Below are 24,445 nucleotides of genomic sequence, written 5' to 3'. Positions count from 1 at the left end.
TGTTTTTTTTAAAAAAAAATTGTAGTGATTTCATATACTTTCTTTTTTATTATCGACAAACTCACTGTACCATATTTTTTCACCGCATTGATAGTATGTTTTTTTAATAATACACAATACTGATACGTATATGGCACAAGTTTGAGAATTGAATTCTCGATTCTAGTTCGAGATGGCCTGAGAATCATGTCATCATAAGAGAACACAAGCAAAAATAATAAAAAAAGGCGACAAGAGAAAACGGTTGCACCGGCCCATACCAATATCCGCACCGCAAACAAGTTGGCCCATATAGTCCGGCGGGCCAAACCGTTTTGACTCACAACTTGATCCAACGGTTGGATTTTTCATATGCTGCAAGCATTCAACTCTGCAAGCCTCCTTGTTTACCCTTCTCTTCCTCTGTTCCTCAACCATGGTCGAAGCTTGAAGGCTTGAACTGCAGCGCTCCTGGGTCTGTTCATTTTCTCGTTCGTCGTGCCTGCCGGGTTCGTGGACTGTTAGGCGGCGGCGGGCAGCGGCAAGCTGCTCCGGCAGCGCAGCGGCCGTGCGCGGTAGGACAATGTCGAGGGGCGAGGGATTCAACGGTCTCGCCAGGTGGTAGAGTCAAGCGAGGCAGAGATGAGGTTCGGCGCGACAGTGTTTTCGCCGAGCATGAAGTGTTTTCGCTAGACTACTGAGAGAGTCACAGTGCAAGGTTTCATTGCACTGTTTCCAAGGATGCCACATCATCCCATGAGGTGTATTCTCATGAATGAAACAGGGAGTCTCAGTGCACAATTTCATTTCACGATTTCATAGGATGCCCATGACATTTAATTGTGAGATATGTAATTGGATATGGTTAGATGAAATGAAACTCTATAGCCTCCAATGCAAGTTTCAATAGGTTTCATAGTCTTGGAAACAGTGTATACACAGTTTCATCCTGATGAAACTCCTTCCATCTCTCACTTTATAACTACCATACCATGTCATCGTATATGCTGATGTGTCACCGTATTTAATGTGCATGAAACCTCTATGAAACTCCCACTGGGATTAGCCTTTGGCAGCTGAGTTATCTACTTATTTCGGTATCAAGGTTGCAAGAAGGGTCTATCATCTATGCTGCTCCAATAGCAACAGTGGACGGAGGTGGCAAGAAGCGGGAGATAATAATTTTTCGACGAGTAAAATAGACCCTGCCATCTACGATGCAACCTCGGGCTGAGAATCAGACAAAGCATTCTGCGAAACAACAGTTGCACAAGAATCTCTACTACTTAGCTGCTTGAAGCAGCAAGGTTACAACAATCGTCACTGAAGAAACTGCAATCCAAGAACAGATAAGGTCTTCACATCAGGAAATGCCACAGCAATCCTTCGAGCGGGAGGAACATCACGAAGATAGCAAGTCTGGCGTCTCGGCTTCAACCGAAAGCAAGGTCGTATGCACCTTCCCAACCCAGGTATCCAAACGGTCACGCAGGGAGTTCACTTGGTCTATGCCCAAGACCCTCGGTTGAACCCATGAAACATGGACGGTTCCATCAACTTGATCAATTATGCCTTCTATAAGACGAGCCTGAAGAAAACAACAATGTCATAAGACTACGACCAATGGTGGTTTCTGAAGGGCAGGACTTACAGAGAGGCTCTTCATCAGTAGATACTCCACATCTTCAACCGAGAGCCTGGTCCGTTCTGCTATATCGCTCAATGGGATCGTGCGGTTTTCAGATGATCGACTGCAGATACATGAAGCTGTTAGTGACAAAGCTTAGCTCATGATGCACCAGATGCCAGACATCAATCATTTCTCCCCACGAGAAATACCTGAAAATGATTTCCATCAAGCAAAGTATGTTGATCTTTTCAAGAAGTTTCCTCTCATTTTGTACCAATGCAGGCTGTGCGCTCAAAGCACCATTGTGAGTTTTGCAGAGTTCTTGATACAGTGCTATATTACCAGAGTTGAATGCTTGCAGCATATGAAAAATCCACTCAGCCTGAGTCCCCAAAAGGCTATGGATCTACATGATGTCAAAAATTAATTGACAAACTCAGCAAAGCGACACCAGAATTTATGACACCAGTTTAGCTTTGCAGTGTAGGGAGGAGAAATTAAATTATGCAAGCTGCTAAGTATATGGTAATGAGTTTGCTTTATGAATACAGCAAAGTTCATTTATCAGGCTGTGTTTTCCTGTTAAGTGAAGCCAATGATTCATCCCTCCATATATAAGAAAACCCATTGCGCATTTGATTATACCATTGGCAATCTACAATCTCCTTTTATGTATAGACAAAAGCATTATAATTCCTAGACAATGCTATTTAAAACCTGTATAGTAGTGTATGCTAAAGAAAATAGGGAGAACAATCAGGTGCAAAATTTGTACTTACGATTGGATGGGCAAGCAGCTCCCCGAAGTTGTAAATGTTTTCACCCAGTAAAGCAGCAAGTGAGAGGTCGAATGCCAGGTTCTGAAACTCACAGAAAGCAAATCAGAAACTGTAAAAATAAACCCAATCTTGTGGTATCAAAATATAAGCAGGCACCTGTTTGAATGGTTCTGAAAGTGACTCCACTGTTGTATATGCAAGATAAAGAAGAGCGCTCTTGTAGAATTCACAGTAATCTTGATGGGCCTTGTGATACTGAGAAGACACCCAGTAATAGGTACCATGTACCGAAGGATCAACATCAACCATGCTATCCAAAGTTGTTTTACCCTCTTCTAGCAGTTTCTTACACCCCTTTTGATTCCCCTTCTCAAGAAGAAACGTTGCAATCTGCATCTTCACATACAGAATGGGCTCTTCAACCCGTGCTTCCCGGGTATCATGCAGCTTTGAAATTGCACCTTCAAGATAGTTTATACCAGCATCTTTGTCCAGATACTGGCGTGAAACTACCACTGTGAAGTGAGCAAATTTCAGAAGATTGATCTTGGTCTCAAAATCTGAGATGAAATGATTATACAGCTGAATCAGGGCATCTCCCGCCTGAATGGAAAGGAAGAAAACGTAAGGGTAATCAGAACAGTGGTAAGGACAAAGAGCATATACATAGTACAAGGGCAACCAGACTGTTGATGAAAAAGGTTTGGAAGTATTTGGGAATCAGAATGAATTTACATGCAATAAGAGTACTGTGTGATTTCAGAGCATAGATATAGTAGCCATGATGCAATGTGTTAAGTGACAATGGTTAAATACTAAACCAAATATGCAGGTGTTTTGGAGTAAAAAACTGCACATTAGTAAACCCTTGATTAATCAGGCTACAAATATGGACTTATTCCTATTCCATATTGCATAGTATGTATTAACAATTCAACCCAATGAACTACAATGTTCTACCAACACGAGCAAGCTAGTTTACAAAACAAACACAAAAGGGTCAGAGTTGCGATCGATTACTAGAGTTAGCAACCAAAATTTTGAGCACAAACAACAGTATCTACATTTAGAGTGCTTATATGATTTATTAAACTGAAAGAGATCAAGATGTATCCCAGCACAACTATGCCTGTTTATACCTGCGAGATGAAGTAGCTGTAATAAACAATCATAGCAATTTTACATGCAGTGAACTATAAAAACAACAAAAGACACATTTCGGCACCAAACTAGGAGTACACCAATATAAACTAGATAGTTCTGCAAATAGTTGCTCTTTCAACAATTCCACAACGCCAAGGGGGATGAACTCATCTCACCCATGCGAGATCATAACAATTCTACTGCACGAGCTGCAGCCAGCGCCCAGCATCATACTAAAATTAAAAGTTAATTACCCAAAAAGGACGCCTCATTTAACCCTAATCAGATCAAACCTCACGCCGCGTAACAACCATGAGGGCAACAAAACGAGAGATCGTCATCGGCGGAATCAATCAAGTGACGGACCTGGACGACGGCGAGGCCGAGGAACTGGTCGAGCTTGAGGGTGAGCTGGTGCCACAGCTTCCGTTGGTACAGGTCGGCGAGCGCTGCGTACCACTCCGCGAGCTCCGGCCGCGTAGCGCCCTGCGCCTCCAGGAACTCCAGCGCCGCCGCCATCGCCAGCCAATCCCACACCCCTCCACTTCCCTCTTTCTTTCTTCCCGGCCAAGAAGACGAGCACTGAACTGGAAGAACGATCGATCGATCTGCTCACCTCACCGGACTCCATCCATCTTGGTCTATCTGGCGAGGCGGCCCAAACGGCCCATGAAGGTCCACATAAGCGGAAGCAAAGTTGGAATGAAACGCGTCCAACACAAAACACCCAGTTGTCTTCCCCGACGCGAGCTGAGCCGCAAAGGAGACCAAACCGGCGACCGAACCACGCCAAGCGCACCGCCTTCTCCGGCCGCCGCCGCCGCCATCTGCTGGTGAGCTTCTATCCCTGTCGTGACCCCCTTTCGCGGCGGCTTCCCCTGTTTGGGCAAGTCGTTTGGTTGCTCTGTTATCTATGCATTTTCGTTGGGTGACACCGATTAGGATACTGTTGTTGGGGAATTGTGATTGGTTGGGTTTTTGAAGGAAGATAATCAGAGATTTCCTCGCAGAGGGGGCCAAGCAAGGGTGGAATTTGGTGGCTGGGTTCAAGCCCCCTGTTCCCTGTCACCCTGTGGTACTTTGTTGGGTGGCGTTTGGCTGGTTATTAGCTGTATAGGATTGACCTGGGCGGCTGGTGTTTAGAGGTACCACTGTTGGGATTCAACTAGACTGGCTAGGGTGATTTCTAGATCAAATTTGCTAGGCTTTGTTTTGTTTAAGTTTCATGAACTAAATGAATTCCTAGTGTTCAGCAAGGGGGGGATATTTGATTGTAAGTTTGTAACTATATCTTCCAAGGGGCTAGTTTGCATTAGCAATCAGAAAACAAACCATTATTTTGCATGGCTACTACAAATGGATGAGTTCAAAATTCAAAGTGCAGTCTGCGAAATAAACATTTTCTGCAAGTATCTAAGTACAACTAGGCTGTTGTTTCCTATTTCGAAAACTGAGTTATCAATGGGCAGTTTTGTGAGATTTAACTAGTCTGTGCAATTTAAATAACATATAATGTTCGTAAAACATTTTCATACCTTTTGACTTTGCAGGATTTGTCTTATCTAAAGTTAGTGCATTGTGCTTCGTGGAAATGGTTATGGGGTTGATAAATGCTAACCCTGTAATTCATGAGAAGAAAGAGAGGCGTGTACGACAAGCACCGGAGACCACAGATGAAAATGCAGTAGAGCCTATAGACCAGCTGGAAATATTTGATATCCTTCTTTATGATTTCCCTAATATGAATGTAGTGAACCTTATTTTTCTTTTATACCATGTATCTGAAGTTTTATATTCTAGACGTTTTGTTGTGGTCCTTAACATTCTTACATCACATTAGAGATATAAAGGATCCAGAGCACCCATACTCATTGGAACAGCTTAATGTGGTAACTGAAGACTCAATTGAACTCAATGATGAAAGTAATCATGTCAGGTAGGTTCTCATAAGGTTTGTTGATTTGGATGTTACAATTCAGGATTGCTAATGAAACTCACTCTTGAGGACTTGTATATGCTTTGCATCAGGGTTACTTTCACCCCAACAGTGGAGCACTGCAGCATGGCAACTGTTATAGGCCTTTGCATCCGCGTAAAACTCATACGGAGTCTCCCTCCTCGTTACAAGGTATGATATCAGTGTAGGGATTGTGGCAAAGAATTAATGTTACGATTATTTGCGAGAGCAATCAGGTTTTGATATGCTGACATTATGTCCTGTACTCCTGTTTATCAAGTTCTAGTAATCTGTGAGTTTTTTCGAGTTCCAGGGAAAAGATTCCCCAGCCTTTATGCACTGCGACAGGGATCATCATGCTTCAATTCTGTTTTACAGCAGATTTGGTCCAAGCTGGGGCTCACACTACCATACTCTTTTCATCGTTACATGACTTAACTTCATTAAAAAAGTAGCTAAACACCAACCTGAGGAGCTCCCCTCCGTGTTCACTACCAGATTTGGTTACCTCCAAACCAGTCAATTCCTATCAGATTATCCACTACCTCACCCTACTCAAAACCCTTCTGCCAGTGCAGCTCACTTTCCTCTTGCCCTTGGTGCCCTGGCAGCAGCTGGGAGCTACTATTAGCACATCTTGTTGACCATCATATCTTCACGCCCACCATCAGGAGACACCAGTCATCCCATTGATCCTCCTAGTAATGTGTGAATAAATGTAGTATTTTGTCAGAAAGGATTAGTACTGTTGCTTGGTGCGTTTTCAGATGTGGCACATGTTCCTGAAATGTCCACCATTCTGCATGCCCTTATAACTTTGTTGGACATAAAATTTGGTCACTGATAAAATTGTTATATAATTTGTATAGCTCATGTACATGCCTGTTGTACACTCTGTAGTCAAGTAGACTATTTACCAGCTCATGTACATATCTGATGTACGGATGAGGAAACTTAGTTTTTTTCCTAGTCAACATAGTAGGGAAATTGCTCCTTTTTTGGTGCATATTGCTGTTTGCTATCTATAATTTGTAATTTGATGAGATGATTTAGATGTTTTTTAATCTAATTTTTGTAGGTGGACATAAGGGTAGCCCCTGGATCACATTCAACTGAAGCTGCTGGTATATGTTCTTCAGCTTCTGCATTACAGTATTTTGAGAATAAGCAACTGAATGACAAAGAATGTGTCGCAGTGAATAAGCTTCTGTGTTACCATCTCAATATCTCAGTGTATAAATCTGTTCTTTGTTGCAGTGAATAAGCAACTGAACGATAAGGAACGTGTCGCGGCTGCATTGGAAAACCCAAACCTACTGGACATGGTGGAGGAGTGCTTGTCGCCAACATTTGACTGAGGCCCGGACATATCTGGGCGCCACGGTGTTAATGTTCAGAACCCACACAAGCTTATGGCCCCATGGAGTTTACTCCTATCTTTTGAGAATTGGGATGCCCTTGGCTGTTGCAGGACGTGTGGATGGATTTTGTTTCGCCGCCCCTTTCAGTTATTATATTGTGACCTTTTTACTGGACGGTTTTGGTGTTTGTGACCTCCCTGAGCTAAGGGGAAATGATGTAATCAGGTCTTGTGCTGTAGCTTTCGCAGTGTTGTCAGTGCCACGGCGTTTTGTGGCTGTATACCCACACAATCAACTGAACTCAGTAGGAGAATCCCAGAATCCTCGAGCATAAGCTGCCTCTCTTTCTTTATTTGTAAATGCCTACTTTCTGATAGCATGGCCATAGTTTGCGTAAAGAAACCATGATTTCTTGTTGAGTTTCGTTTCTCTGGCACGACTGATCATATTCTAATTCTGTGGTTTTAATGTCTGTTGTGTTTTCCTACTTGCAATGGACGCCCATGAACACGAAAAACCTGCAGATTGCTATAGCAGGCCAACCGAATGAACACGATGCACTCGGAGCGCCATGCGGCAGGCCAGCCCAACCGAAAGACGCAATCACGCAAGCTTGTCTCGTGTGACGTGTCATCGTCGCAACTTTCCTGTAGTGCGCCACTGCTCCGCACGCTCACGGCACAACGGCTGGCTGGCTCACGAGTCGCGCATCGGCGTCGCAGGTGGCAGCCCGACTAGTCCTGTGGCTAAGGTATTAATAATTCATATCTAAATCCACACCTACCTAAAATAGGAAGGTACGATTAAAAATATATATATTCATTGGAAATGGAAAGGGTAGTGTATGGAAAGGTCACAATTTATCCATTACATACCCATATTATCTATTATAAAATTAATTACCCATTGAATATGCATGAAAATAAGAAAAATTAAAATTAGATAATATATATTTGGATTTGAACCAAGCGGCAGGCAAGCCCGACGCCCCTGGACGGCTAGGCGCAAGCAGAGGCGGAGGCCGCGGAGTACGCGCTCCCGATAAAAAAAAAAAGATCAGGCAGGGTGTTGCCAGTTCAGTAGTCCGCAGCGGAGAAAATCTCAGGAATCCAAACAGCCGACGGAATCTCACCTGCTCGGCTGCTCCCCAACCCACCAAGGCCTCCGCTGCCCCGAGCCCCCCTGAGCACTTGCCCTCCCCCGCCCACCACGCGATGCCGGCGTGGGCCGAAGCGGCGCTCGTCCTCGCCTCGCCGTCCCCCGCCACCGCCTCCTCGTCCTCCTCGTCATGCGGCGTCATCAGGCCGCGCGCCGCCGCCGTGGAGGCCGGCAGGCTCTTCTGCAAGGTGCGTCCTCACCTCCCGTGCGCTCCGGGCCATTTCTTACTCCATATACGAATACGAGGTGCTAGTAGCGGGTCGGGCCGGGTGGTGGTGAGGCGGGCGTACTGATGCTTGTGCTAGCGATTGCAAGCGTGTTTGGCTCGCGCTGGTGTTGGTGTCGTTCCTCGGCAGATGTGCTGCTGCTGACTTGTTGGTTGCTGCGCTTAGAGTAGCATTGGCATCAAGCTGAAGTCAAGCAACCGGCTGTGTTCATGTATGTGTGATTCCTCCTTGCAACATCATATTCTGTTTGTACTGAAATTTTGGTCGGAACTGCTTGTTGTTGCTCGAATTGGATGTTGTCTAGATCGGGTTGCAAAATAAGTCTTGGAGCATAATTTGTGGAAACTTGGTTGATTTTACTTAAATCCGGTGCTCTTTGCTCTGCTGCTGTGTAGACTGTAGTGCCAATCTGCCCCGTGTTGCATTGCATGAGGTTTCGTGTGCCTTCGACTCTTGTAACAATTTTGCGAACATGCTTTTCTTCGAGTCTTGGGGCTATACACTACAGTGTCTAAACATGGTAAAATGGCCTGGGCTGCCATATTTGTGCTGATATTGGTGTTGTGATTTTACCTGTTCATGATGCTTCTCGTAGCATGCCAACCCTTTTTTCATAGATTGGCAGATGCTTCTGTTTCTGTCAGGTACTTACAACGTATTGCCAAAAAAAAAAAGAGGTACTTACATCGTCAAAATTCGTTGCTTGTGCACTAAATTCTGATGCCTTGCTTCTGAAATTCGTTGTGCCCAATGTGTAGTCGATTTTCTACAAGTGATGTGAGGCTTTTCCTAGACATCTGATGGTGACCATTGCGTTTTATCCTTATGCTTGGATCATTCTGCTCAACCCGGATGTTCATAAAGTCCTGCTTTACTGTGCCAATTCACTGTTTATGTCATGATGCTGTATAACATTGGATCAACATTTATCCCACCTCATGTTCCAAGCTTAGTTATCCTGAGTCAAGTGGATGATGGTTTGTTGCTCTGCAGGGGTTTCCTTGTAGCATGCGTTCCAAAGCTGGATTCCAGATTAATGGTTACCGTACAAGGACCTTCAAGATTAAAGCAAAAACGGAATCTGGTGATGGCTACACACGTCTTGCGCCACTCAGATTTGAATCTCCAAGCGGTCAACTTCTGGTCCAAATACTACAATCACACCCTCACCTGCTGCCTGCAACAGTTGATCAGCAACTTGAAAATTTGCAATCAGAGAAAGATGCCCAAAAGGAAGAAGCTTCAAAAGTTCCTCAGGACCTCCTCTACAAGTACGTCCCCTGAATTTATCTGAACTTTCAAGCACTCAATTATCACATCTGCTGTTCTGTGCATCACGTTTTATGCTAAGATGTAAACTGGATAAGGCAATTGTCTGAGCTGTCAAGCACTCAATTATCACATCTGCTGTTTTGTGCATCACACTTTATGCTAAGATGTAAACTCAATTAGGCAACCCCATGGCCCATGATACACTTTTATTCTCACAACATTAAACAAAATGTTTTCTGATTTATTGCAAGAAATTGTAATTTAGCTATGTAATGAAAAAAGAAAAATAGAACATAAAGGTGGCTAGCATAGATAGAAAAGCATGTAAAAATGAATATTGTCATAATCCCATCCATCAACACTAAAAAAATGCACTAACTGATGATAAGAACTACAGGAGAATTGCAGAAGTTAAAGAGAAGGAAAGGCAGAACACTTTAGAAGAGATCATCTACTGCTGGATTATCTACAAGTTTATGGACAATGACATATCTATGACTCCTGCATTAGCACCAGGTGGTGGCCCTGTGCGCGACATATCTTCGCTGCCTAACCAAGAGGATAAACTGCAAAGCATACACTCCCCAGATGCCTTTGAGATGATACAAAACCATCTTAACCTTATCATGGGAGAAAAGATAGCAGCACCACTGGACACTGTTGTTGAAATCAGCAACTTGAATCTTGGAAAGCTTTATGCAGCATCGATCATGTATGGTTACTTCCTTAAGAGGGTGGATGAGCGGTTCCAGCTCGAGAAAACTATGAAGACTCTCCCGCCAAACCCCAAGCAGCAGATAGTATTTGAAAACTTGAAACCAAATCCATTCTGGGATATGGAGTCCTTAGTACAGATTACGCCTGACGGGGAGGAGATCAGTTTGGACGATGAAGAATCAAATCCAAACAAGTTGAGATCTTATGTTTCACAACTGGACGCTGATACATTGCAAAGATATGCAACTATCAGGTCAAAGGAAGCTGTCTCACTGATCGAGAAGCAAACTCAGTCTTTGTTTGGACGACCGGACATCAAAGTGTTGGACGATGGTTCTGTTAATGCAAGGGATGGTCAGATGATAACAATCACATTTATAGAGTTGAATCATCTCGTCTTGGAGGCAGTTGCTTTCGGATCCTTCCTCTGGGAAGCTGAGAGTTACGTGGAGTCAAAATACCATTTTGTTAACAGTTGAATGTGCCTCCTTTTCTATACATTTTGGGAGTCATTAATGTACATGTGATAGGGTAGGATCCATCTCTGACCTGTTTCTCAGTGTAGTCATGGTTCTTGCTCGCTATCAGTAACAGCCAAAAGCATCACCCATCTATGCCTCTAACAGGATTATGATTTTCATCAAAGGGGAGTGAACATGATCCGGTGTGTAATCTAACAAGCAAGTAAGAAGTGATACTCAAATACTTCATGTTCTCGAAAATTTCACGGAAACATGTTCTGAATCTTGCCCGTTCACTGTAACACTGTCTCCCGGTTCTTCGTTTTGTCTTTGCTGTCCTGTTAGCTGTCGCGAAGTCGAAGTGCACGCAGCGTGTACGTCCGGTGCGCGCCGATCGCCTCCCGCGTCACCCCAGCCGGGGGCTGTGGCCTGTCGGGGCGTGCAGCATCCCGCCCCGTAGCTGCAGCGTTGGCGTAGTGGCTCGCTGGCTGCAGAACTCCGTGTCCCAATCCTTGCGCATTCGGCAGCCGCCGGTAGGAGGAGCTCGGGGCTTCGACCGCGAGTCCGTCGTCGCAACGCTAGCAGAAAAACGCGTGTCGGAAAGTTTGGATGGGCCGCGCGTTGGCTCGGCGTGCGTGGGCCGGGTTCGGTCTGCAATGATAGTGCTGAGTCCAAATATGATTGTGACCGCAGTTAGCCAAGAGCAAACCACCCGCAGATACTCCTACAATACAATAGTACCACATCGTCTAATCAAACTGCGGAAGAACTTGGGAGAGCCATAAAACAAGAGGGAGGGGCAGCTTAGAAACATACTTACCTGGACGGGGTCTATGGCCGATCAAGAAGGGTTATGGCCTAAGTCAGTGGCCTCCATTGCACTTGGGAGGAGCACGGGCTTACCATCTCCTCAAGCAGGAGAGTGGACGTCATAATTTGTGGTAGAGGGGGTACGCGTTCGCGCGGCCCCTACTAAACTAATGTATAAAGTTTGTTTATATATATTTAATCTATTTATAAATTATTAAATGTTATTATCCTCAAAAGTTTAATACTGATTATAGTTTGGATTAGTATGATGGAACTTCCGTTCACGAGCAAAAGAATTGTCTATTTCGCAGATGTAAGTGACAATAACATAATTATAGTAGTAATAACTGCATTTCCATATGAATATGCACAGTTCGCTTGGCTTTTCAGATTAGCACTGCGATTGCAGCTTGGATTCAGAAGACCAAATGTCACAGCACCTACATCTAGGCAACCCTTGGGGCTCCGGTGCTGCATTTGAGATAGTACAATTAAAGTGGAACACTGAATCCGAAGAGATCATTCTGAAGGCACCATGATTTCCACAATACAAACTCTGGTTCTGAATCCGCCTCTAGCAACTCACTCAACCCTCCCATAAGCTTCAGGTTCTCTCAACATTCTCCCACAGAAGAAATCTATGGCCGGAGCTGGGTCTGCTGGAAATGGAAAGATACGAGTCAAAGTTCGTAGTGGACTGGAAGAACAAAAAGGTAGTGTTTGCAGAGTCCGGCAAGGAGTTCGTGGACGTGCTCCTCAGCTTCCTCACCCTACCACTGGGCACCATTGTTCAGCTTCTCGGCAAGGAGTCATCCCTAGGCTGCTTCGATGAGTTATACAAGAGCGTGGAGAGCCTTGACGCGAGCCACTTCCAAACCAAGGCGTGCAAAAACATGCTGCTTAGGCCCCTCAGCGCTGCCGGGAATCTGTACAAGGATCTTGTTGTCAGGATTGACGACACCAACCACAGGAACGTTTGGGTCTGCAGACAGCGTGAGTGCTTCGCCGATACGTTTCAGTATAGTTCAGTTCCAGATGTGCCGTGTGGGCAGTATACTTTTGTTGCGGTGGACGAAGAGCGACGGGGGAGCCAAAGATGATGGGGCTTTTGTTAGAGGCGGGATGAGCTATGCAACTGCAGATAATCTGCAAGTCGTGCCTGCTGATACGGGCAATCTCCTGTTCCTTTTACGTGACATGGGAATTGAGGATGTAACTTTGCTTGAAGAGAAGACATTAGAACTTGGATTGGAGGAGGTAATGTACTCTTTTTGCTAATTTGGTTCGCATTGTGTGCTAATTTGGGAATTAAGGAAGTTCGTCAATCTCATGCATTGATAATCTCCACAAAAGCATGGAGAAAAACATGAGTGGTTACTTTAAATCAGATGAATGTCGTGCCATGGTCCTTTCCCCTAAGTTGCCCCCCTTCTTCAGTTGTAGCGACCACTTCCTCATGACTGATGAGCTGCTGCGGTTTCAAGATGCTGTCGCTTGCTGCTCTTCATGCATAAGGAACTGCAGTTCTTTCGGCATTTCTGAAGTGGAATGTTCCCACGGCCGTACGAAATTACATGCAGTGAACCCCAAGGTGCCAACCATTACGACAGAGACCGGTGATAGCTATACAAAGGACCCAGGCAAGTTCTTAGTGACTAATGAACTTGGCGTAGCTCCATTCTCGCTAATCAACGCCTTGAGCGAACTGAAGAAGAAGGACCACTCTGTATCAGAGCTCGCGACAAGAGAGTTCACCTTTACGCAACCGGAGGTGATCAGAGTAACATTTTCTGGAACTTCATGTTTACTAGTACAACACAAATTTACTGACGTGAAAATCGATTTTTTGCAGGTACTGAACCTGCTGAGGGCGGCATTGGTTTCTCGTGAAGCGCTAACCCTTGCCTGCTTGGTGCTTGCCAACCAAACCAAAGAGACGGCCTCATCACTGCCACTAAGTACCAAATAAAGGTCCAAAGCTGAGGCGGGGAGCGTTCTTCCCTGATGGCGTGTAACAGAGTGGATGAAAACGAAATGGCGCGATCATTGTTCAGTTTCTTCATTAGTCATAGCTCTGTTTGTTTTGTTTTTTTGGGAACGCTTAAAAGCTTATCGTGTCGATATATCGTTACAGGGTAGTAAAGAAAAGAACGCTGCAACTCTCTGCTTTCTTGAAACTGTTGTCCACATTTCATCATTGCTCTGAAGGATGAAGTGAACACAACTCAATTCCATATTACTTGCTGATCGTGCAGTCTTGAAGGTAGCCTGTGCTGTGCAACATGCAACAACCGGCTAAAAAGAATCAAGTACCGTAACCACAAAATGCTCAAAAAAGAAGAAGGAACAGGCGTAGTACACGGCCGTGACAAGACCAAACTGCGTTGCCTGCTGAATTCGCTGTGTTTGGGGACTTCGCGACGCGCCAGGAACTCATGCGAGTTCCAAAGTCATCGACCGAGGATGCATCCTGCGGCCGCGCCGCATTCCGAAGGCATCTCTCGACTAATGCTGAGGAAAGGACGAACAGGGTGGCTTCCACCAACACAGGCGGCAGGAATCATGGCCGGAGGTTCGCTCCTGATGCCTACCATCCTCAGACTTGAAGTTACTGGTTCAAGATGGGGTTTGGTGCGTGGGTAGAGGAATGCGACGTCAGGCTTTGGGTTATATTGATCGATCTCGAACACCAACAGATGAGAAGAGAACGAAAGGATGGCATCCACGCTTCTTTTCTAAGTTTCCCACCTCTCTCAAGAGAACGTCAGGCTTCTTTTCTAGCTGCCTTGGTTCTGTCATGGCTCATGGCTGAACCTTATAAGAGGCGCCTAGTGCACTCGACGCAGTGGAGTAGGAGTACGTGTCTGACAACATGCACTTGGGCGAGCCGATATGCTTGATGGTGTGTCTACCATACCAACCGAGCAACCACCCATTTCAGGGAGAATTTGTTGATTTACTGAGTTGTGAGTACTTGCTCGCTATGTGGCTAGTTAGAGCATCTTCAGTAAAATTGGTAAATTTGGGGGAGAAGGTTTTGTAAAAAAAAAATTGCGCGCTTCTCCAGCAGACCTAAAACTGGTAACTTATATTTCACTCAAGGACTAAATTATGAATAAAATCCTTTTTTAGGCCAAACTACAAATCAACGCATCCTCTCCCCTTCCCCTCTTCTTCCCCGTCCCTGCGCCACCGCTCCGCGCTGGTCCCCCGCCCTCTGCTCCATTCCCCCTTGGCCGCCCTCTCCTCCCTCCCCTCTTCTTCTCCCATCCCTGCGTCGCCGCTCTAGTGTCCTCCACTCCTGCCGCCGATCTCTCACCCAGGGGCTGGGCTGGAGGAGCCTCGCTCGTGCGGCGGAGCTCGCCCGCCCCCATCCAGTCCCGCCCTTGCCCCGAATCAATGCCAGCGTCATCTCCTCCACGCGAATCGACAATCCGCAGGTCCCATGAGCTCCTCTCCCGTGGCGATGGATGGTGAGCTCCTCTGCTCTACTCACCCCGCGACCCTCTCTACTCCCACCATCCTCTGCTCCACTCCCCCGCCATCCTCTTCTCCCCTCCTCTGGGCTGGCAAAGCTCGTGCACGTCGGGGCTAGGCCAGCGGAGCGCCTCGCTCGTGCGGCGGAGCACTCCCGCACCGGGGCTGAGGTGGTGGCGCTCGCCCGCGGACGTCGAATCGAGCGCGGGGACATCGGAATCGAGGCATCGAGCTCGAGGTGGATTTCCATGAAGGCGAGGAGGACGTCGGTGGCGCGGTGGCGGAGGGTACAGAAGTGAAGCGGAAAGCTCCAGTCGATAGCAGTTGGCCTTCCGCCACACGCCGCACTGGGGTTGAACGCCGCCGCCAGGGAGCAAGGTCGCCGGCTAGCACGGCAGTCGGGATCCGGGCTCTCCGCCGCCGCGTCCTTCACCGTGCCCCCCTCCCCTTGGCACCGTACAAACTAGAGGTGCAGGTGGTCACCCAGGTATGCCTCCTGTAGCCGCAAAGTATTTACCCGCCTCACGTTGTTGATCAAGCGCAATTGTTGGTAGCGAAAGGGTTGCATCTACTGAACCTCGCAATTGTTGGTAGCAAAAGGGTTGCATCTCCTGAACCTCAGTTCATTGTCCACTGTTTTTGCATGTTCATGCTTGACATTCAGTTGGTTGGGCCAACAAATTCTTGACATTCAGTTGGTTGGGCCAACAGATTCACTTCTGGTAACTCCTGCATTCCTTAATGTAGAGCCCTTACTCTTGTGTGGCTTCCTGAACATGCTTTACTTCTGCATTGCCTGTGATTATGAACATTGTGTTGTAATGCTTGGGTGTTCTATGCATTAGCATTGCAAATTTTTAGCTTCCTGTTGCTACTTAGATACACATGCTCCATTTTTGTACTGTGATGTTGAACTACTAAAAATTTGCCATACATGTATGACCTCATAACTGGGTTACCATGACAAACAGACATACATGACATGTTTGCTCATACTACAAACCATGAGCATCTAATCTCTGTTTACCTGGTTCTGTCCATGGTCATGATGTTATCACTTGTGTGCATTGTGCTTCCAGCATGCTCTTCAGCTTAAATGTGCAAACTTTTCTACAACACAGTCAACTAAAGTGATGTGCCTGTTTTTGTTTGTCACCTTTCCAGGCATCTGCTACAAGCCTAGTAGCAGCCCAACCGCTACGAACTAGCAACGGTGCCCACACTAGCATTGTCATCCACTTCGTCGTGCTCTCCCCCACCGGTCTGTCCGTACAATTTCCACCACAAATGTGCCAAGACATCTGCTAAGGCAAGTAACATATCCATTACTGCTGAAATTGTGTACTTGTATGCCTCCTGGTTATCCGTACTTCGGTGCAATATAATTGCAGCTGCTATGTATTCAGATGGCTTGTAACCGCGCCAACTGGGACGAGGCCACGACGAAAATATTGCTGGATTTGTGCATTGTTGAGAAGAACCAATTCAATTGGAGCAACATGTGCCTCACTAAGTTGGGATGGCAGCACGTGTACCGCAGCTTCAAACAACAGACTGGTCTGAATTTGGGCAGCAAGCAGCTGCAGAACAAGTTGAACGCCCTGCGGAGAGCATTCCAGAGCTGGAAGGACTTGCAATCCCAATCTAGTTTAGGTTGTGACAAACAAACTGGTGGCGTTGCTGCTGATTCCAGCTTTTGGGATGACGATGAAGGGGTACGTCCTTTGACAGTCCCATAACTTATTCCTCATCTTATTTGTAGCAACATATTTTTGTTATTGACATGTACTGTTCGTCATCGCATGAAACCAGTACTGGTGCTGCCCAGCCGAGTTCTGTTAAGCCAACCCCGTTCCTCGATGAATTGTACACGTTGTATGGCCGTGACACCCAAGACAGGGGCACCTTGCTGACGGCAGGAGGTATTCGTGAGGTGACACCTAGCGTGGGGACTGAGGCTAGTAGTGCTCATAACTTGTTCAAAAGGTCATCCTGGGAAATCTCTGTTGACGGTCCTTCGAAAAGGAAAAGTGGCAGCTTGGAGGACTACGTCAGAGATCTTTCTGAAACTGTGGCAACGAGAAGCCAGAAACGTGTTGACCGTGAGGAAATGGTCCGTGCAATGCAGCTTATGGAAGAAGATGGTCTACAGGAGGGGTCTCCGCTTTACTGCCAGGCACTTTATTTATGTACTAGGAACCCGGATTATCGGACGGCGTTCACGCAGATGAAAACGAAAGAGGGCCGACTGAATTGGATACAATTCAACTGGGACATGTTGAACAAGTAGAGTGATTGTGGCATGACTTTGTTTTATTCTAGTGATGTGTACTGATGGGTTGAAACAATAATGTTTGCTTATATAACATGTCCTGTTCCATGAACATTGCATTGTAGTGCAAGTTAAATTTGTTTCAAGTTTAATGTCGCCCATGATCAGTAGTTCATCAGTAAATTTTTTTTAACTTGTGTCAGAACACTTGCCTTATTAGTGATTTGGAATTTTGATGTCTGTTGTCTACGTCCTTTGACAAGAAGTTGGTCAACTCATTGGAGGCCCTCAGCAGGCGAACTAGGAGGAGGATTGGAAGGGCAACCTTGGTCAGATCTGTACTCACAGCTATACCCATTTAGTTCCTCATGGTTTTCTCGCTGAAAAAATGGGCTATCAAGAGGATAGACAAAATCAGGAGTTTTCTATGGAGGGGATCAGAAAATGTCAATGGGGGTCATTGCTTGGTCACTTGAAGAAGGTCTTGTTACAAAAAAACTTAGGTGGTCTGGGAATTTTAAACCTTGAGCTATTTAGCAAAGTTTGAGATTAAGGTGGTTATGGTTTGAATGGACCAACCCTCAGAGGCCATGGGTTGGCACCTCTACTCCATGTGACAATATAGACAGGCAATTGTTTAGAGTGAGCACGGTTGTAACTGTTGGGAATGGATCACAGGCTAAATTTTGGCAAAGCAGCTGGCTGGCAGGAAAAGCTCCGATGCACTTTGCTCCCAACCTTTACAAGTTAGCTTGGAGAAAGCAAACAACAGTTCAAGAAGAGCTACCTAATCACAATTGGACAAGAGGGCTTTGGCGCATGACCACTCTTCAAGAAATGTCTGAATTTGTTGTATTGTGGGACTTGGTGCAAAATGCGCTTACTGACCAGGAAGATTCAATTCGGTGGCGGTGGACCGCAGAAGGTCAATACACTGCAAAATCGGCGTATTTGGTTCAGCTGCAGGGCACTGTCACAACAGTGCAGGGAAATAATATTTGGCGAGCTTATGCTGAAGGGAAGTTGAAATTCTTTGCTTGGCTTCTAGTACAATCGAAACTTCTGACAGCTGATAATCTTCTAGCTAGAAGCTGGCCGTGTTCTGAAACGTGTGTCCTCTGTGATCAGGAGCTGGAAACTGCAACTCACATATGCTTGCACTGCTCTTATGCCAAGCAAATTTGGTTTCTAGTGTCCAACTGGTGGATGGCCTCCTGACTTCATTTCACCTTATGATGGGGACATACAGGAGTGGTGAGACTTAACTTTGAAGCCACTAAAAAGAAAGCATCGACGGTTGCAGCAGTAATAATGTACACCACTTGGAATATTTGGAAAGAAAGGAATCGATGAATTTTCGACAACTAATCGCTGAGGGCTGATCAACTTGTTCATCTCATTCAGAATGAGATTCTACTTAGAAGAATGGCATGTGGCACACCGCTCCTCCGTGAAGATCCTATTATTTCGTAATGTTTTCAGAAAGTCTTTGTTACGTTATGTGTAAGAGAGTAACTAGTTTTCGTGTAATATCCATGTAATGCTACACTTAAAATTTTTATTCCTCTTATTAAATGAATAAGCAGTGCTCCTGCCAATGTTTAAAAAAAACAATACTATGGTAACTCGCAACACGATTCTTCGTTGGTGTTCTTTTCAACAGCTCTCCTTGTTTTGGGTTCGAACGCCCAAAAGCTACTCGATGAGACCAACGCTGCGTAGCCACCTGATCTGCTCTCAGGTGGAAGGCCGTGCGATGATGGACGTGAAGGCCGTGCGATGATGGACGTGAGTTCTTGAAGTTCCAAAATCATCGGGTACCTTCAACCGCGCCGTAAGCTCGTGAGGCGCGTGGACTCTCTGAAGAACCAAGCAGGGCGGCATCCATCAATTGAGCATGACAGGGAGCTGGTCGAGGATGAGTCCTGACGCCTCTCATCCTCAGTTACTGGTTCAAAAGATGGAGCGGTGCGTGTACAAAGAAAAGAAACATCAGGCTTCGATTCGAAGTCTATATCTCTACCATATGATAACCATGAGGGCAGTAGGAGAGGATGGTTGGGGGCATTTGCATTTCTGTCTTAAGTTTCTCACCTTTTTTTTTATATATATATCGTCTTTCTTGGATCTTGTTGTTCTCTTCTGCTTCTACTAGTTGCCTTCGTTCTGCTTTTATAATGAAGCGGATGGGAGTCGCGTAGTGATAGTTCACTCTAGGCAGCGGAGTAGGAGTAGGTGAGCTTATTATTACCGTGAGCTCTGACGACGTGCACTTGGCCAAGCGGGTGTGTTTTCAGTTTGAGGATGTGTATACGATACTGACCAAGCTCAACCGCCCATGTGCTAAAGAACTCTGCAACCTAACTCTGCTTTCTTGAAACCGTTGTGCACATTTCGACATTTTGTTGCTATAGTACGAGTGATTTCATTTCCTCTTTTATCTTGCTAATCGTGCTCGTGCAGTCTTGAAGATGCCCTGCGCAACTAGTAATGAACGGCTGAAAAGAAATCAAATGCTCATGCATTTTTCATCTACACTGTGGCGTCATCATTTTTCTGAAAAGAAAATGTATACACGGCTGCAAGACCAAACGCTGTATAGCCTTAGACCGCCGCATTACAATAACAAGAGTAATTGAGTGCCTCCGGTACAATCTCAAGAGGATCGCAGGGAATTTTAGACGTAGGGAAGCACAGGGAGGAGGTAGAATTCTCGACGTATGGCGCTGACTCGGAGGCAATCATATGGCGATGACTCCCTGGAAGGAACGAGCAAGGCGGCTTCAATCAACTGAGTCTGAAGAAGATGTTGCTCGAGCCTCGATCCTGATGCCTCTCATCCTCATGCGTGTGGTTTAGACGGTGGAAAGAACATTGTTACATCCTCATGCATACGAAGAAGATTCGTGGTAATTTTTTTTCGTGTGGCAAATAGCGTATTTTTCAGTTCTTCCGCAACTGAACCGTGCCTTGGCAAATGAGAGAGGGACTTCTTTATATATGTATATATATAGCCCAGCCACAAAGCACAAAGGTTTGGAACTTTAAGTCAGGCACATGCTGGGATAAGAATCACTTCCAACATCCAAGTAAAAGCCGAACTGGACGACAAATGCAAGCACTACCGATCAGACCAGAGTAAAGAGCATTTTCATACCTAACCCAATGTCATTTCACAATCTTTATGTACAAATACGATGGTACTAGCAATCACCACAGCAGCACATATCTGTTTGAATTTCTACACCTCTAGGCGGGTGCTTCTTGTCCTGGGTGTTTGATCATCAGAGGATAGGGCATCCGTCCACCTGCACGCCCCTGGCCGTGGGGCAGGTGGCGAGGTCGCAGTGCTCGCCCCTGGACCCCCACCAGTCGAGCGGGTGCCCCGACAGCGCGAAGTAGATGACCACCCCCATGATGGCCACGCCGGCGTCCAAGGCCGCCGACAGCACGTAGTTGTAGCGCTTCCACCACCCCTTGCGGTACCGGAACACGAAGAAGTTGAACACGGTGCCCACGAAGCACCACGCCGTGTAGTTGAGCGTCGACGCCGGCGGCATGTTGGCCGTGGCGCCCAGGATCACCGGCAGGTTGACGAGGCTGATCCACCACGCGTGCCTCGGCAGCGCCCTGGCCAGGAGCCACACGAAGAGCGGGCAGACCAGGCCGCCCAGGAAGCACCAGTTGAGCGCGTTGTAGTAGCCCAGAGGGCCGAAGATGCGGCGCGGGCCGACCAGGCCCCAGATCACGGACGCGTCGAAGAAGACGTGGTCGCCGGGGCACGTCCACGGGCTGCCCTCCGGGAGGAGGGCCTTCTCGCAGATGTGCGGCACCGTGGTCAGCAGCCACCACGCCACGATCGTGTTCACCGTCCCCGCCACAACCGTCCCGATCAACTGAAGGATTGATTTTCAAACACGAATAGCATGTTTGGTCAGACATCAACTGCAGTTGGCCACGATCAAAGAGATGTATAGCAAGACTTGTCGTAGTACCTGAACTAGGAACATGGATCTCGGGGGGACCTTCATGTAGTGGCCAAGTTTGAAGTCATTGAGGAAGGATACGGACTGGTTCATGCTCATGTAGCCGTAGACCTTGAAGCACACGTTGGCTATCGGCTTCCCCGGCATGATCAGCCCCAAGGTATACTCTGTAATGACATTCAGCCCTGGTGTCTGCAAACACGAACCACAGTCATCAATTGACTTCTGGAACTGGGAACCATGTCCGATCCATTGGAGTTGCAATTGCTAGGTAAGTAGTACCGTGTTTGTGGTGGCGGTGATGACACTGATTGGGAGCGTGAAGATGAAGGCGATGGCACAGGCGAAGAGGAGCCCCCACCATGGCAGCTGCACCTCATCCTTGAACACGGTGCAGAGCACCATGGCCACCGCCATGGTCAACGCCAGCAGCACGTAGAACCACCAGTTGGGTATGTCGTCGTACCTCCTCATCATCCTCGTGTGCACGTCCGGCTTGCCCCTGTAGGACTCCCGGAACCTCTGGTATATCTCCCTGCACAAACAAAACAGTCATCATTGGATCGACGATGACGATCATCCATGTCGATCGAGCAGGGATCGAAGCGATGAGCGCACGTACTTCCCGTAGAAGAGGGCGACATGCGACAGCGTGGCGGCGATGGAGGCGAAGCCGAGGCCGTAGGAAATGGCGAAGAACAAGCTGAGGTGGATCTTCCCCTGCTGCTCGTAGGCGCCCATGTCGATCTCAAACCTGTCGTTGACGATGGCGGTGATGTTGTAGAGCTGGCCGGCGCCGGTGAACAGGTCGGTGGAGTAGATGGGGAAGGTGCCGGCGTCGTAGAGGTTGAAGGCCCAGTAGCAGGCGGGCACGATGATGTAGACGAGGAGGACGAAGCCGACGTAGACGTTGACGATGGCGAAGAAGGGCGACACGAGCGGGCTCGAGAGGAAGGAGGCGACCACGGACCAGTCGAGGGTGAAGGCGCCGACGCCTAGGCCGTTGAGGCCGGACCCGATCTGCTGCATGGTCACCGACTTGGGGAACGCCCAGCACACCCACGACACGGCGGTGATCGTCGGGAAGATGTAGCCCGGGACGGTGTACCAGGTGAAGCTGCAGACGAGCGCGATCAGGAAGAACTTGCCACGCGTCATCCGCCGACCCTGCTCCTTCTCGTGCAACGCTCTGAATGCACGCGTGCGTGCGTAATCAAACTGTCAGTGAGTAATGCGTCGAAAGGATTTGGTCGAATTATTAGGCTAATCCCAGTGGAAGTTTCATAGAGGTTTCATGCACATTAAATACGGTGACACATCAGCATATGTGATGACATGGCATGGTAGTTATGAAGTGAGAGAGAAGGAGTTTCATCAGGATGAAATTGTGTATACACTGTTACTATGAAACCTATTGAAACTTGCATTGGGGGCTATAGAGTTTCATTTCATCTAACCATATCCAATCACATGCCTCACAATTAAATGTTATGGGCATCCTATGAAATCGTGAAATGAAACTGTGCACTGGGACTCCCTGCTTCATTCATGAGAATACACCTCATGGGATGATGTGGCATCTTTGAAAATAGTGCAATGAAACCTTGCACTGGGACTAGCCTTAGACACATCAGCGACCAGTGGTCTCTCACCTGAGGAGGGACACCTGCACGAGACTCTGCGGCCACCACATTTGCGCCGGCTCGATCACGTACCTCCTCATCAGCCCTGCCCATCCGTACCCCAGCACCTACAGACATGGAAATCAGCGCCCTGTTCCATGCACAACACCTACAATTAATCGTGCGAAACACAAACCGGCACGTACCTGAGTGGTGATGATGAGGAGCAGGCCGACGACGAAGGAGATGTTCCTGCGGTAGAAGGCCTTGATGATGGTGACGATGCCGACCGCGTACGCGCCGCCGTTGCCGAACGCGGCGCCGGCGTTGGCGAAGACGCAGATCAGCACGTGCTCCTTGACGTTGAAGGGCCCCGGGTTCATGGACCACTCCCTGCCGAACGCCGAGAACTTTTTGTCCGGCAGCGCCCGCGCCATGAAGTGCCCGACCGGAAGCGCCGCCACCTGCGTTCACATGCTTGCCAGAAACGTCCAGAAGCCGAGCCGAGACATGGCAGGCAGGCAAGATCGATCGGGATTCGGGAACAGAAGAGGCGGACCTGGACGGTGATCTGGCTGATGATGATGGGCTCGCTGCGGTAGGCGAAGAACTGGTTGAAGAAGGAGAGGAGCGCGCAGGAGACGACGCCGATGGTCCACATGCGGAACGTCCACACGGGCAGCGTCGGGTCGTCGGTCGTCGGCACCGTCAGCCGGACCTGCTCCACCAGCTCCACGTCGTCGTCGTCGCCGCCGACGGCCGCCACGCGGCCGCCGGAATGGTGCTCGATCTCCATCGCTGCTCGGCGCCTCCAAGCCGGCGGCCCGCACCTTCTTCAGATCTGTGTTGAGGTTCAGAGCAAGCCTGTGACGGCGCGCGGTATAAATATCCCGGCTGGCTGGGAGCGCCGAAGATCCGCTTCGGGTGGTTTGTTGGGTGGTTGGAGACGAGAGAATCTTGGGTCAAAGGGGTATCTTGGCCAATGGCGAATTGGCGACAGATCGATTCCGCGCCTGAAGGAACTGAATTCCGATCTTTTTTGAAACAGGCCAACGGCCACGCGTATGCTGTTGTTTAATATATCTAAGATATACTACATAATTATGTAGTCTTCTCATGATAATAAAACAGAATAATGCTAAACCTTGAAATTGGAATGAGCAATAATCTGTAAATTTTGGACATCAACTATCTTTAAAAAAACTTCCTATCTTAAGTTTTAAACTTCTACTGCAGAGCAATTTACATCATTTGAAATTCCACAAGTGGTCTACATGATAAGGGATAATTATGGAAGTAATCAAATGTTAAAACAATTTCTGAATTCCATCGTTAGTTGATCGATCGACACACCTACCAAGAAGCCTGCCATGCATACTGTATAGCAGAGATGGCATATGCGTGATGTCTTCATTCTTTTGGATACTGATGGCCACAAATGAACATGCAATGAGACTTTTCCATTTCCATTCATGATTAAATCCATACCTACCAAAGCGCTGGACATGCAATGAGACCTTTCCTTTCCCTTCCTGATTAAGTCCATACTTGCCAAACGCTGGAGGCTGAAGCGCATAAGCCCTAATGACAACGC

General features: G+C 47.2%; 5 protein-coding genes, 1 long non-coding RNA gene and 1 other non-coding gene across 7 annotated transcripts; 5 read left to right on the top strand and 2 right to left on the bottom strand.

Annotated features, from left to right (window-relative positions):
- Nucleotides 1-1,210: 1,210 nt before the first annotated feature.
- On the bottom strand, nt 1,211-4,152 carry LOC117864917 (26S proteasome non-ATPase regulatory subunit 13 homolog B). The gene is made up of 6 exons (XM_034748986.2): nt 3,898-4,152; nt 2,545-2,991; nt 2,389-2,469; nt 1,819-2,015; nt 1,631-1,730; nt 1,211-1,567 (listed from the first exon to the last, which is right to left on the bottom strand). The coding sequence occupies exons 1-6, from the start codon at nt 4,048-4,050 to the stop codon at nt 1,382-1,384; spliced, it is 1,164 nt and encodes a 387-aa protein (XP_034604877.1). The 5' UTR covers nt 4,051-4,152; the 3' UTR covers nt 1,211-1,381.
- Nucleotides 4,153-4,216: 64 nt separating this feature from the next.
- LOC117864918 (protein AE7) lies at nt 4,217-7,268 on the top strand. The gene is made up of 6 exons (XM_072295003.1): nt 4,217-4,364; nt 5,082-5,248; nt 5,364-5,467; nt 5,560-5,659; nt 6,567-6,612; nt 6,746-7,268. Exons 2-6 carry the CDS (start codon nt 5,123-5,125, stop codon nt 6,844-6,846), a joined length of 477 nt encoding a protein of 158 aa, XP_072151104.1. The 5' UTR covers nt 4,217-4,364; nt 5,082-5,122; the 3' UTR covers nt 6,847-7,268.
- A 668-nt stretch (nt 7,269-7,936) lies between these two features.
- Nucleotides 7,937-10,980, top strand: LOC117865294 (UV-B-induced protein At3g17800, chloroplastic). Its single transcript, XM_034749450.2, has 3 exons — nt 7,937-8,195; nt 9,228-9,505; nt 9,904-10,980. Exons 1-3 carry the CDS (start codon nt 8,064-8,066, stop codon nt 10,700-10,702), a joined length of 1,209 nt encoding a protein of 402 aa, XP_034605341.1. The 5' UTR covers nt 7,937-8,063; the 3' UTR covers nt 10,703-10,980.
- Nucleotides 10,981-11,496: 516 nt separating this feature from the next.
- On the top strand, nt 11,497-11,656 carry LOC117866022 (U1 spliceosomal RNA). The gene has a single exon (XR_004642722.2). It is a non-coding gene; the product is annotated as a U1 spliceosomal RNA (small nuclear RNA).
- Nucleotides 11,657-12,159: 503 nt separating this feature from the next.
- Nucleotides 12,160-13,384, top strand: LOC140223502 (uncharacterized). Its single transcript, XM_072295342.1, has 2 exons — nt 12,160-12,487; nt 13,347-13,384. Exons 1-2 carry the CDS (start codon nt 12,160-12,162, stop codon nt 13,382-13,384), a joined length of 366 nt encoding a protein of 121 aa, XP_072151443.1.
- A 1,264-nt stretch (nt 13,385-14,648) lies between these two features.
- On the top strand, nt 14,649-17,395 carry LOC117865585 (uncharacterized). The gene is made up of 4 exons (XR_004642566.2): nt 14,649-15,458; nt 16,136-16,280; nt 16,378-16,686; nt 16,784-17,395. It is a non-coding gene; the product is annotated as an uncharacterized lncRNA (long non-coding RNA).
- Nucleotides 17,396-19,920: 2,525 nt separating this feature from the next.
- LOC117865286 (oligopeptide transporter 4) lies at nt 19,921-23,801 on the bottom strand. Its single transcript, XM_034749444.2, has 7 exons — nt 23,411-23,801; nt 23,058-23,315; nt 22,882-22,979; nt 21,852-22,418; nt 21,512-21,764; nt 21,239-21,421; nt 19,921-21,139 (listed from the first exon to the last, which is right to left on the bottom strand). The coding sequence occupies exons 1-7, from the start codon at nt 23,645-23,647 to the stop codon at nt 20,528-20,530; spliced, it is 2,208 nt and encodes a 735-aa protein (XP_034605335.1). The 5' UTR covers nt 23,648-23,801; the 3' UTR covers nt 19,921-20,527.
- Between the last annotated feature and the right edge of the window lie 644 nt (nt 23,802-24,445).

The sequence above is a fragment of the Setaria viridis genome, chromosome 7 (genome assembly GCF_005286985.2).
Source record: "Setaria viridis chromosome 7, Setaria_viridis_v4.0, whole genome shotgun sequence".
Classification (NCBI taxonomy): Eukaryota; Viridiplantae; Streptophyta; class Magnoliopsida; order Poales; family Poaceae; genus Setaria; species Setaria viridis.
Note: the sequence above shows the minus strand (reverse complement) of the source record. Positions and strands in the feature narration are given on the sequence as shown.